This window comes from Merops nubicus, unplaced genomic scaffold (assembly GCF_000691845.1).
Source record: "Merops nubicus isolate BGI_N331 unplaced genomic scaffold, ASM69184v1 scaffold12844, whole genome shotgun sequence".
NCBI lineage: Eukaryota > Metazoa > Chordata > Aves > Coraciiformes > Meropidae > Merops > Merops nubicus.
The window spans coordinates 1-14,014 of NW_008602316.1; the positions used below are offsets into that span (position 1 = coordinate 1).

At 40.6% G+C, this 14,014-nt stretch overlaps 1 protein-coding gene across 1 annotated transcript; it reads right to left on the minus strand.

The window, feature by feature from the left end:
* Positions 1-2,923: 2,923 nt before the first annotated feature.
* Positions 2,924-11,884, minus strand: KIAA1024L (KIAA1024-like ortholog). Its single transcript, XM_008938324.1, has 3 exons — positions 11,720-11,884; positions 3,930-4,175; positions 2,924-3,103 (listed from the first exon to the last, which is right to left on the minus strand). The coding sequence occupies exons 1-3, from the start codon at positions 11,882-11,884 to the stop codon at positions 2,924-2,926; spliced, it is 591 nt and encodes a 196-aa protein (XP_008936572.1).
* Between the last annotated feature and the right edge of the window lie 2,130 nt (positions 11,885-14,014).

Below are 14,014 nucleotides of genomic sequence, written 5' to 3' on the forward strand. Positions count from 1 at the left end.
AAAGGGTTTGTAACAATAGGAGAAGGAGTAATGATTTTAAGCAAGGAAAGGGTAGATTTAGACTGAATATTAGAAAAAAGTTCTTTAATATAAGGGTGATAAATCACTGGAATGGGTTGCCCAGAGAGGCAGTGGAGGCCCCATCCCTGGAGTCATTCAAGGTCAGGCTTGATAGGGCCCTGGGTGAGCTGACCTAGTTAGAGATGTCCCTGCTTGTGTAGGGGGCTTGGACCAGATGACTTCTAGAGGTCCCTTCCAGCCTAAAACATTCTATTATTCTATGATATTGCTGTATCAACCTGGTCTTAAAAGTTAGGGTTTTTATTGACTGTTAAGTAGGAGATTATACTGCCATTTGAGCTGATTACCATTGGAATAAAAAACTCATGCTAAGATTTGTTTCTGTTCTGATCTGAATTTCAATACTTTGTTATCATTAAACACCTGCTTAAATCCTATTGTAGTCAAACAAAATGTATGCATAAGCATTCTCTCAGGCCAAGAAAAGACCAATGCATGCAGACCTCCTAGATTACTTATTAGGGAGAAAATATGTGTTTGCATGTCATTACCTAGTAAAGTTGTTTTATTCATCCAGTTTTAAAAGCACTTTTGAAACTCTAAACATTATCTTCTCTGAACTCTAGTACTGATCCTAGTTTATAAATGTTATGTGATGATATTTCTTCTTCAGTCTCTGCCATGAATGAATTACTGAAACCAAAAAGAAGTCCAGGGTAAATGAGGCAACACAAAGCAACCTTACCTACCAAAAATTTGGGCCAGGTCGCTCTGCCACGAGGTGTCAGCAAAGGCACCCACATCGCCACATTGCCAGTGAAAGTAAATAATCAACATCCTCGCTCCCCAACCCCCATTTAAAAAAAAAAAAAAAAAAAAGTAGAAAAAAAAAAAAGTAGAAGTAAAAAAGAAAAGGAAAAAAAAGGCAAATTACTCCAAGCCAACACTTCCATGCCTGAACCGTTTTTCCTCATCTCTGACTCTCCACTAGATGACAGCAGCACAACCAGACCGAAACCGCCTCTAACAGGCTCATGGAGAAAATGATTTTATCCCTGCAGCTAAATGCACAGAGAGCAACGCAGTTAAGAAACTTGCCTTATTGGCTGTTTTCCTGGAAACTGCAGAACCCTTTGCTTTTAGGCTTCCCGCCTGCAGGCCTCAATAATTTACAAAAACACGTCTCTGTATTGTAAGCAATGCACTTACAGCAAATTTACTTGGGCTGGAAAAAAACAGTTTAAGTATTGTTGTTTTAATGCGAATAATTACTTCATAATGTCAGCTATTAGTCTTGTAAAATGCTCCAGAGTTCTACTTTCTTAAGCTGACTAGACCTGATATTTCAGGCAAGATCACCCATCTGCACAGAAACTGCAGCAAGCCAGGAATCTGAGTTCCCCTGTACATTTACAGCAATGTTCAGTTTCGTAATAGGGATACTAATTTTATGCCAATGCATTAGAACGCTGCTACACTTCTGCTGTTGGCTGCTCACCAGATTAAAGCAGTAAGCTGTTTCAGCTTGGATCTTCTAACTAGTTACAATATGAGCTAGACTAGGGTCCAAGTAGTTATGGTGCAAACAAGATTCAAATGTAGACCAGGTGAGGGAGGAAGGAAGGAATTTAACACATTTCTCTTACTGTCACACTTGGTGACAGTACTTTTAGGTGAATTTGTCTTGACCCAAGTTAAAACATTGTGAAACTGCTGTAAGTAGGGCACATGCCAGAATTCAGAGGGGGCAATACACACCTTCTACCTTGGTCCTGTTCCTGACCTATTGCAAAGCAATTTTTGTGTGGAGAGTGGTAGATCTAGTGTAACCCCAACTATTTTTGCATCTGTGAGATTCTCTTGTGTAAGTGAGGGAGATCCCCATCTCAGTAGTATTCACAGCCCCTTACTCTAATATAGAGGTATAATGGTTTTGCAGCACTCAGAATGTTTTTCAGAAATGAGAGAAGCTCCCCCTCCATTCAATTGCTTGTTATATTATCATTTTATCTCATGTTTTCGTTCTGAATTATTCTGAGGCGTATGAACTTTACTGTGTGAGTGCTCTTAACATTTAATTTTGGTCCTTTAATTTACAAAGAGCCTTTTCCACAGCATGGCTGTAGAGCGTAAATCTTTTTAAAAGTGCACCCTAATTGCAGTTTATGCTCCAGTACTCCACCATTTTTGCTCCAGTTTTTGATATGTCAGATGAAAAAAAATATTTGCATTCTATCTTTTGGGGTGATAGACATGCTACATGTTCAAAGCACATGACACAGGGATGAAAAAAAAAAAAAAATTTCTCAGGTCTTGGAATTCTTTTGATAGAAGCCCTATGTTCTGTTTTCTTCTCTGAAAAAAGTGCAAGAAAGCACTTACACATTTAGGCTAGCTTTTTCTAAACTGCTACATCATTGTATCAATGCATTCATTCTTTAGGTAACACATACTTTTTTTTTTTTTTTCAGAATTCTCTGGGAAATCTTGAATGCCACTTTCTCATACTTTTCTATATTCAGGTAATAGTATATAATGATGCTATTACTGGAATGAACAGGACGATATGTGTTTATCAGAATGAATAGTCAGCTGATTGTCTGTACATACTATAAGTACCATACCACAGAGGCTGATCCAGATCACTCGTCCAAAGAAGAAAGCACTAGCATATTTATAGTTTTCTTTTTTAATTATACCAATAAGGAGACATTCTGCTGCACTCAGAGTATTTGTCTCTTTCCAGGATAAATTCCTTATGCTGCGCAGCAACATTGTAAAATAGTTATGTCAGACAAATTGTATTTGTGACAAAAAGCTGGAATTAAAATAAAATGAGGGAGGGGAATAGCTTAGTAAAATATTTATTGAAAAAAATTCCCATCAACATCATTTGGCTTTACTAAGTGAGTAAAATGCTGAGTGTGACTATGGTAATCAAGATGCAAACAGCTAGTACCATGAGCAGGATGATTCGGCAGCACTTGGAATGCTTTCTTTCTCTCTCTTTCTTTTTTAACAAGGTATCATACCCAGGAGTATAAATATCCCCCATCCAAAACTGTAGATCGTTAGGGTTTTCCTAAAAGAAAAATCAGAAAATTTACTAAGTGTCTCCTTCTTGCACATAAAGTCACTAGAACATAGCCAGAAGTATTTTGGCTACCATCAGACAGTGATAAATGAACTTAAGACATCACAACACAAATGCAAGGAACTTTCACTTGAACACAGGTTGTGCTACTTGCCAGATGCTGCAGATATTCCACTGTTAAAAATTAAACCCAAACTCTTCAACAGGAAAAAGCCAAATGTAGTGGAAAAAAATGTAGGACACCTGCCACTGAAATGTGATTAAGAAACACAGAAGAATCCATGTTGTCTTCTCCACAAGAGGTAATGATTTATAAGCACAGATCTGAGAACCTTTCCAAAAGGGAAACAGCAGAAAAAAATCACAAAATTAACCCTAAAAGTGGTTTGTGCCATCCCACTGGCAGGCAAGTTTCTGCATAATGTGGATGAGGCTGAAAAAATATATATTATCTGATAACAGAACGATGTTATGAACAAGTTATTAAAGTGGGTATATAGTATATTCGGTGCCTTGTTTGTAGTTCTTCCCTACAAAAACAGGGAAGTTGAGTTGTGGAGTATTCCCGTTGAAGACTTTCAGTAGTCACAGGGGTCATGTTCTGCAGAACTGAGGTTCCTGGAATCTAACCAGGTACATAGACTTATTTTACTGATCAGACTCATGTTAGCATCATGTCTGTACCAGAAAATAAGTCCATATTTACTTCTGGGATCCCACCGAAAGAGCCAAGCAGGCTGCACCGTAGTTTGTGCACACACCACACAGTTCATAGCAATCTACTTTCCTCAAACACAGCAAAACAGCATGTTACCTTTATGTGGCTGGCCAAGTTAGAGTGCAGCGAGTGTCTGTCATAGTCTTGCACGGTCCAGGAAGGAGTCTTTTTTTTCTCCTCCCAGTCATCATCCACGTAGATATCACTATACAAGGGGTTGCTTTTTATTGTGGATTTCAGGGTGATGGGTGTAATGTGTTTCCCAAGGGCTTTGTCTATCATTTCTTGACTGATTCCGTTCAAGTCTAAGCCTGGAAGCTCACTGACATTTCTCTTTTCTCTCTGTAAGGCACAGGTCATAGCAGAAGTTTGTTTTCATCTTCATTGACCTATGACACAGGCCCCCTTCCAGAAATATAATTTGTCAACACAACAGAACAGTTTTTAAAATTACACATGCAACTATTTTTCTTATTCTGGCAAACATTTACAGCGCAGTAAGGGAGTCTGACTACTCACTCTGGGCAGATTTTTTCCTTCTGGGGAAAGCATGTGGGTACAATATGAACATTAAACACTTCGGCAAATGCGAACTGGCATTATAATGCTTTTAGCAAAACAATGCTATGGAGTACTGGAGTGGAAGATGCAGTTCTGGTGAAAGCCGTGGGCATTTGATGCAGAAGCAAAGAGTTGTAAGGACAAAGCAGAATGAAATGAAGGGGTAATGGTGTGTAAATGACTGCCTGGAGTGGAGCGGCATCATTGACAGGGGTGTGATTCACAAATCTGTTCACGTTGTTGACTGCTAGATCTGTGTCAGGATGTCAAAGAGACCCATCATTCAACTGAGGGAGAGTTCTTAATTTGGACACTGTCAGAACTCAAAGGTAATTGAATATCTGAGCAGCCTTCCAGCAACACCAATCATTAAATCAGACCTTTTAGAACAAGGGTGTGGCAAGGGAGGGGGATGAACAATCCTGATGGGATCTCATTTTTGGAGAACTCACAAGCTGCTGCTTCACACAGCACCAAGAGTCTCTCTATGAGCCAGTAAGACGGTAGTTATCATATTTTTCTACCTGTAAATGCACGGAAGAATGCAATCAGACTCTGCAATTCAAACTGTTGAACATATTGGCTCATGACAACCTTCTGTCCCTGAGATTTTGAATTTTCCCATGACCGTCCTTCAGTTCTGACAGCATGTCAGCATCCTGAGACACCTGCTTCTGGCAGAGCTCCTGCCTTATGTTAACACCTTTCCCGTGTCTCAGGGCTGCTTCTACAGAACTGCCACAGTGCAGTTTCAGCTTTTCTCGTCAGCAGACACCACTTCCCCATTACCACTTTTGTCCTTAGGAACTTTACATTGAAACAAGGGGAGCCTTGGCCCTGTGGCAGGCATGCTGGGATGGAGGCACACACCAGCCCTCTCCCACACTCAGAAATTGCAAAGGTGTGGGCAGTACCCACTTCCAGACTCCTGTAAAGTGAATATACATCATAAACAGCCAATGAAGAGTCTGGGACCTGAGAAACTTTCTCTCATGAAAGACAATCTTTCACATGATATTTTATTTATATTGAGATTTCTAGCTGTTAAGGTGCCGCGGGCTGGACGGACTTCAGCAGCCAAAGGGCTTGTTGCTGCTAAGGGCAGATCCTGCTTCTCCTTTCACCTTCTTGGTGGTAGTCCAGGGGATCGACCCCCACCTGCACACTGGCTCTGGGAGCTGCTTGGAACACACATCAGTGAGTTCAGGTCCCCAGCCTGTTAGCAAACTTTTGAATTCTTCTGCTTGAGTAATTTTCTGTCCTCCTCATGAGCTGGTGGATCTACTTTCAGTGGAAGCCAGCTGCTACCTGTCATCATCTACTGTATGCCTCAGTGCCTGTGCAGATCTATAGATGTATGTGAGTTGGGCTAGGGCAGGCAGGCATAGAAGGAAGCAGAAGGACTGGTTTCCTTCGGAAAAAAAAAAAAAAAAAGATTTGGAGAAGAGAAAATAACAGCCTTTTTCTAAGAAGCCCTAGGAGGAGGAGTCATGCTGACATTCTTATCATTAAATTGTGACTAAGCATGTTTCCCATCAGTAATTACCACTAGTAGGTGGGTGGATGCTTAGTTCTCTCCTAGTCCCTCTACTAGTTCATAATTTCCATATGCCATTCTTTAGCCTTGATATATCCCCTGACAATATTACTCTTTGCGTTGTAGTTACAGCTGGCACTGAAGCCCTCTGGGTTATACTGGTCACATTTCAGCTGAGTTGGTGTTTTTAATGGTAGCTTCTTTCTGACTGCATTATATCGTTACTATTTTATTTTATTGATTTTACTTCTTATTTAAAATTTTTCATTGACCTTAATGATGCTTGCCTCAGGCTTGCTAGATAGTTGAAGTTGGAGAACATTTTGTTGAAGAATGCGAACTGTCTCACCAGGGGATGCTCAGCCTCCCCAGGCTAAAATGTTGTGAAAAGAATGTGACTTGACAGTCATTTCTAAAGCTGTTACAAATAAAATGCTCCAAAACTTGGAATAGATGGCATGATGCAAAACTTATTTATAAAGAGAGAGATTTGTGGCAAAACTTTTTGCCCCTTCTGTCTGGACTACCTTCCTTTTCATGGGCATGAGAACATGAGAATGTGGTAGCCTGGAGCAGAGGTAGAGAGGGATTAGGATGGGAGGGGCAATAGGGTTTTTCCATGAGAACTGAATTGGAATTTGTGGTAGGAGATAGTCTGCAGAAGTTTTAGAGAACAGACATTGAAGTGCCAAGCTAATCAGGAGGATACCCTTGAGTTCAGGCAAATGCTTGGTTTTGAAACTTTTGCAGTAGTTATGTCCTAGAGACTAGTTAGGAAAAATGAAAGACAGAAGGCACATAGCAAAAAAAAAAAAAAAAAAAAAATTAGAAGAAAATTAAAAATATGCCTGCTAGTATTAATTCTAGCAAAAACTGAAAAACTGCATATTTTTTAAGGTTTAAAACATCTCACAACAGTTTTCATAGATTTCTATGTTTTGATTCTAACTCATGAAGCAAAAGTTTAAAGACAAAGAAAAGTATTATAAACTTAGGTATCCCTATATATTGCAGAATATACGTTACACAGTGTGTCTAAGAAGCCAGTGTGAATGAGGGTAGAGCAGATGGTGTAACATAAATCAGAGGTAATTTATGTTACTATTCACTGAATAGGAGGAGGAAACAGCAAATACTCAAAGCAACAATAGTTATGAAGAACTCTGAGAAATTTTTTAGGAACTGTGTTGATGAAATACTTGTTTAACAAGATGAAAAATGCTCATCTCTGCAAAGACGTAACTGTATTAGATCTACATATAGCTAACAAGTAAGAAAGCTGTTAGGATTTACAACTCCTGTTTCACTGAAGACAGTTTGTCCCTCTTTGACAGACCCAGAGAGCTGGCACATACAAAAAGAGGATTCTGTAAAAAACCTGAAGATCTACAGAGAGTCAGTGTTAGTTCCATCCTTGGGTCATAATTTGCTTACTCCACATTTTTTCTTGCTGATTATTTAATAGTTCAAATTATGCATATAGGTACATTATAATAAAATAATTTTAAATTAGAATTAATTTAGAATTAAATTAGAATCAATTTAGAATTTAATCTGTATTGCTAGGAAACATATTTACGTAATTTTTATCCTGGCTTCATCCATTTGTTCCTGCTGTTGTTGTTAGCACTGAGATGACATGAGTCTAACCCTTATTTTCGTAGCCTGTGGTACAAGACATCAAGACAATCACACAACAAAACAAGGGCATCAACAGTTAAGGCTAGGCCTTGGTCTCAAGCTCATCTACCTGCAAGAAGGGATCAAAGGTAAACCTAAAATCTACAGAAACTTACTTCCTTGAAGTCAAATTTTTCTTTACTCTCTCTCAAGAGAGTTAGATCCTCTTGTTCCATGGCCAGCCATGGTCTCCAGCTGCTGCTGGGGGATGTACTCAACGAAACCAACAAATGCTGTTGATGGGCAGCTACACTGAAAAGATTTAACCAAGGGAGTCTTGAAACTTAGGGCCATCAGATACTACAGGATTTGGTGTGTAACAACCTCAATTGTAGTTAAAGTGGGTAGCAGGGTGATTATTATATTTGCATGTAATTTTTAAAAGACTATAAATCTCTGTCGTGCAAAAGCATTGTGACACACCCAGGAGGACCCTCTCAGTATTTGTAAGGGCATTTTTCTCATGTAGAGACATGTTTCTAAGGTGGACGAAATATCTGGCAGACAAAACCTAGAATTAGTAACTCAAGAATCCCTGTGATAGTTGTAACAACTGTACAGGTATTGCTAGGTGTTTGGTCAATAAGAAAAGCTCATTTGTCAGGATAAATCATTCTTATCTCTTTAGAACTTCTTGAGCAAATCTGATCTCATAGAGAATGGTGTGGAAAAGCAATCAGGAAAGCAAGGAGTAGCCAAGGGTAGGTAAGCAGATCTGAAAGACAGGAAGGCAGACAGCAAGGATTCCTAAGAATGGAAGTTTTCCTTTTGAAGGAACCAAAGGGGATCAGAATTGCTGGTCAGAGACATAGGGCAGCATCATACACTACAAAGCAACCTGGGAAGTCTGCTGACATGTATGGGAATGGGATCAGTAGATAGTTACAAACAGCTAAGCTGAACTGACAGGAATATTTAGAGAAAAATAGGCATTCCTACAGACTATTGTGATTGTGCAGCATTGATAGTACTTCTGTCCTCATAACAACTTGTTTACCTGAAGAAGGCTGTTTTATTTCTCATTGGTAATGGAGTTGTGCAGAACTGTGAGTGCATTATATAAAAACTTCTGTACGGTATCAGACCAAAGCTCCTGCCAACTTTGCAGCTGGCTCTGAATGTGGCCAGTTACAGGTGTCTAGGGAAGAGTAAGGGAAATAGTGGAAGTATGTAATGCACTTATGAGCCAGGGGACAAACAACTGACTGTAACCCCGCACTTAAATTACAGATGAAAAAAATCTGTTGTCCTGGTACACTGAAAAACAAGCAAAGGCAGGACATAGGTGTTGGCTCAGATTAGAAACTAGGAGAGTTTAGGAGTGCAGTTAGCAGGCCAAAATTTAAGGTTGTGATAATCCTAAGCAAGAGCAACATGACAAGAAGTAGCATGGTAGTCAGAGACCAAAAGCTTTCTGCTGTTTTCCAGAAACAGAGAAAAAAAGGGAAATACAGGCAGGAAAAAGAAGTCTAAGAACTGCAGAAAAATGACTGCATAGATTACAGGGCAGGCATGCATCCTGGCTATCAAAAGCAGATACTGGAAATTTATCATCTGGTGTATGCTGAGCATTAAAACATATTGTGAGGCAGAGTCAAGTGGTACTGAAAATTTTCGGGACAAACAGAAAGCAGTCAGCGCTATCCATTTGTAGGAAGAACAATCTGTGCTTTTTAAGCTGCTTTTCACAAGGAAAGGCCAAGATTTCTGGACCGCCTTAATGTTTGTTTTATTCAGAGTCAATGATAAAAATATATGGTAAACAGGGAAACTGTTTAGTTTGCCTGATACAGAGGAGGAGAGTAAAGAGAAAGAGGAGAAACTTCTTGGTCTGCAATGTGAATTATCATTATGGCAAGCTTTTTATAATGGAAATACATTTTAAAACTTCGAGGTGGAGAAACACAAGCAACTAACTGCACTTGAATTTAAGTGATCTCAGTAATAAAGGTCTGGAAGAGACCACAAACACACCACTGAAAAGTGGCTGTACACTGAGTAGTAATAGCTTCTTAAAAGGAATTTCTGAAGAGAGAATTTAGGCTACTCCCAAGGTTTAATGACTTTGGGAGTCTGTAGGTCATGCACATATGTTCTGAACCAAATTTTTCTCCCTCAGCCCCCCCCCCATTTCCATTTTTGAATTAACTAACCCTTAACCCCATTAGCTCTCTCATCTTAAAGGAAAACATGTTATTCCTGTGCCATTAGTTCTCCACTGTGCCATCATGTTTATTCTAATGTCTGGAACTCATCATTTCTTTTTGCTTTATTTGATTGTCAGCAAAAGGAGAAAAAGGAGGTAAGCTCATAAGGGAGAGAGAACAAGGCACAATGAATTTAATCTGGACAGCTTGAATTCACTAATTCACTACACTTAAAAGTATAGGTTGTGCCTTAGGTTTAACATTTATAAAACATACCACACTGCAAACTGCATATCTGGAGACATGGTGAGCAGAGAAATTTCCTTTGAAATGGCCATCCTGGGGCTAGGAACAGAGTTCCAGGAAAACCCTCTTGCTAGTGGCAAAGGGCAGAGCACAAGTCGAAAAAGCACAGGGCTCTCCACACATTTTTAATCCTCCCGAAGTTCTGCAGCCCTGGCTCAGTGACAGCATGTCCTGTTTAAAAACAATGGGGAGAAGGATCCTTGCTGTGGAGGAGGCTCTGTGTGTGGCTGCCCCCCTCCCGCACAAAAGAGGGGCTTAGGTGGGGTGGGGAGAGAGGCCAGCATTGCACCATACCCCATTGTTTGGGATTCCACAGGCTCCTTCCCTTGGTTTGGGCTCTTTTCATGGGAGGCAATAAGCAACCGTGTGTCCCCCCTCCCAGCTCCCCTTGGGGAATCTCCAGCAAAGATTATACAATATGAGCAGAGGTGGCTGGAGGCATTGGAGGAAGCAGAGGGAAGGGTGTCTGGAGTAAGGAAGAGGCTAGGAAATGTCGGGAATGGGGTGGGGTGAGGGGCTGGTCATCGACGCTGGTGAAAGGAGTGCGAGGACTTTTGTGTGTGGATGAGGACTGCAACAGACTCCAGGCGGGAGCGAAGGGGCTTGGGGAGATGGTGGGGAAAAATGTCTGAGAGGGGAGAATTGCAGCTGGAAGTAGCTGTGGGAGACTTTAAGAATCTTCGTCTTCCCCTCCCCCAGGCCGATGCTTTATCGGCTGCAGTTCTCATAGCCCTGGGGAATTGGACCCTTACCCTCAGGATCCTCAGGATGCAGACCTTTCTCCACATTCTCTCCCTCCACCCCCCACCCCCAACCACTTATGTGTGTCTCCATTCCTTGACAAGAACCAGACCTTGGAGCTTTTGCTCATGCTAGGGGAAAGGCAAGCGGCTCCCCCAGCAGCAGGAAAGGAGTGCTGTGGAGCAGCAAGTGGGGCCCAGAGGGGTGTGAGCTGATGCAGCTGTACCGGTGCTGATCCAGACATGAACTTCTCTTCTGCTGGCTCCAGGGCCTCTACTAGGCAGCAGACATTTGCATTTTTACCAAGAAACTGCTTCTACCTCTATATAGTAACCTGGATTAATGCAATATGTTCCACACTTTCAACAGCTGTCTGTCAGAATAATAGGAAGGTCAGATAGGAACGAGAACAAAAAAAAAGGCAACATAAAGAGGAATCTACAGGGAACTATGTAGGCATACACAAGTTTGACAGACACTACCAAGAGTTTCTAATGGTCTTTCTAATGTGCCTTTTCATTGAGTTTGAGGGATATGACCTTGCTTTCATATATAAATCTTTTTTTTTCTTTTCTTATTTCTTGTGAGCGTGTCTTCCATTTGCCCCTTTAGTACAATTAATTGTTGACATCAGCAGACTTTCTGTGAAATGCTATCAAGATGTTATAAAGAGCAGCAGAAAGCTTGACTTTTTGAAATAAAGCCACCAGACTGCCCTGAAGAGAGTAAAACTTCTCTTGGAGGCTGATCCTCACTGCAGTCAATCAAAAAATGTACAGAGATATTAGTGATAGAGATTCAGAAATGCAAGGTGCTGAGTTAACAACTGAAGTCTCAACATCACACCATTTGTTTCTTGATCCCAAAATGAGGTAGAAAAATAAGGGAAAATGTCAGCTTCTTTTAGACCTTACCTGTAAATAGACCCTGTTGCGCCACTGCTGCACTCCAGGTAAAGCTGCTTCTGAGAATTTTGCCAGGCTGTCTTGTAGAAAGGCCGAGTTTTTCACTAAAGACTTCACCTCCAGTTGCAGGAATTTATCAGGATGGTTGTTATTTGGCAAAACTGAGAAGTCCATGTTTCTGTCCTGTAGAGTGATAATGAAAACAGCCCCAGCTTCTGCTTCCTGGCTGTGCATGCTCCTTCTATTATTAATGACGTGAAGAAGGATACGACAGTTTCCTGAAACTGTATCTGACCCCTGTTTGGTGTCAGGCTCACTTATATCATCTACCAATGATAAAAGATTGTTTAGAAGTGGCAGAGAAGACAGGACATCTTTCTGTAAGTGCCTAGCTTAAGTTTTTGAGTTCAAGGTCTATTTTGATAGATACATATGTGCTCATTAAAGCTAGTAGAGTACCAGTGAGTAGATGCATGAGACACTTAAATGCATACCAGCACTTCCTCAAGTGACCTGCCAAAAAAGTCAAGCTTACAATACTTCAAAGTAAGCTTTTTTTTTTTTTTTTTTTTCCCCAGAAGATTAGAAGCAGCTCCCAGTCCAAAGGAAGTCCTCCTTTTCTGTGGCAGTACTAAGAGGTTCCATTGTGCTGTGTGGGTCATTACCATTTACCGTGACAGCTATGGCATGCACTTCTTTAGGTTCAGGGATTTCTTTCACAGTAAATTCTTCTTGACCTGGGAACTGTTAGATTGGTTCAAGTAATTGATAACAGAAGTTTTCAGGGATTTGATTCTGCTCCTGTTCAAGTGAATGGAAAAAAACTTTTACTGACTTGAATGGTGTAGTCTCAGTCCCTTCACTTTTATTATTTTATTTTGAGATTGGGTATTTTTCTCATAATTTTTTAAGTCTTAAGTTCTTTTGAATTTCAGCTAATAAAATTCCCCTTTTCATGGCCATGACTTACAACCAGCAAAAGCAGACTCTTCAGTTTTATTTTAACCTTTATTTTCAAATCTTCCTGGGTTTCTAAGATACGTTTCATTTTTTTATGACACTGCCAGAGAGGATAGGTTTTTGAAAGTTCATTGTTTGAAATCCAGGAAAACCTATTTTGGATTAACTTAGTGCTGGGAATTACGGCATCACAAAACTTTCAGCCTTATACTTAGACCAGAGAATTAAACCAATCTATTTTCTGTACAGAAGACTGCTGAAATTTGAAAAGAAAATAAAACCAGTTAACTATATTTTTTTAATGTCACTAATATGAGATCCTCATGTAATAAACGCTTTGAGATATAAGTTAAAACCCTTATCAACTTAGAACGCTCATTATTTTTCCTTGCATGTATTTATTGGTGATTATTTTACAGCATATGTGTTAACAGTCATTAATCAGTTGCCTTTCAAGTAGATACTCAGAGTATTTCTGAGCATCCACAAAAGAGACAGTAGAGACAATGTTTCTGAGCAGACATGCATACTTCTGGGCAAATAGCTGCTACATTTAGAATTGATTTTATCCAATGTAATGAAGCTCTGAAACACTAATATACCTTTAAAGTGTACACTAAGGAGCTACCATGAAGCTGCTCTTTTAGACTTACTATGACATAGAATCATAGAATGTTTCATGCTGGAAGGGACCTCTGGAGGTCATCTGGGACAAGCAGGGACATCTCTAACTAGGTCAGCTCACCCAGGGCCCTATCAAGCCTGACCTTGAATGACTCCAGGGATGGGGCCTCCACTGCCTCTCTGGGCAACCCATTCCAGTGATTTATCACCCTTATATTAAAGAACTTTTTTCTAATATTCAGTCTAAATCTACCCTTTCCTTGCTTAAAATCCTTCTCCTATTGTTACAAACCCTTTTGAACAGACCTTCCCCTGCCTTCATTTAGGCCCCTCTCAGGTATTGGAAGGTCATTATATGGTCCCGCCAGAGTCTTCTCTTCTCCAGGCTGAACAATCCCCCAGCCTGTCTTCATACGAGAGGTGCTCTATTACCCTGATCAGTCTGGTGGCCCTTCTCTGGACTTGCTCCAAGATGTCTACATCCTTCTTGTGCTGGGGACCCCAGAGCTGGACACAGGACTCCAGGTGAGGTCTCACCAGGGCAGAGCAGAGGGGCAGAATCACCTCTCTTGACCTGCTGGTCACAGTTCTTTTGATGCAACCCAGGATGTGATTGACCTTCTGGGCTGTAATTGGACATTGGTGGCTCATGTCCAGTGTTTCATCCACCAGCACTCCCAAGTCCCTTTCCACAGGACTGCTCTTTAGTAAACCCTCTCC

What these genes read in the sequence shown, in the direction of transcription:
- KIAA1024L (XM_008938324.1), bottom strand. Translation starts at nt 11,884, where the DNA reads ATGGACTTCTCAGTTTTGCCAAATAACAACCATCCTGATAAATTCCTG. An exon ending in GCAACAGGGTCTATTTACAG is followed by an intron (nt 4,176 to 11,719) that starts GTAAGGTCTAAA and finishes TGTGCCTTACAG; the next exon opens with AGAGAAAAGAGAAATGTCAG. An exon ending in ACTTGGCCAGCCACATAAAG is followed by an intron (nt 3,104 to 3,929) that starts GTAACATGCTGT and finishes TTTTTCTTTTAG; the next exon opens with GAAAACCCTAACGATCTACA.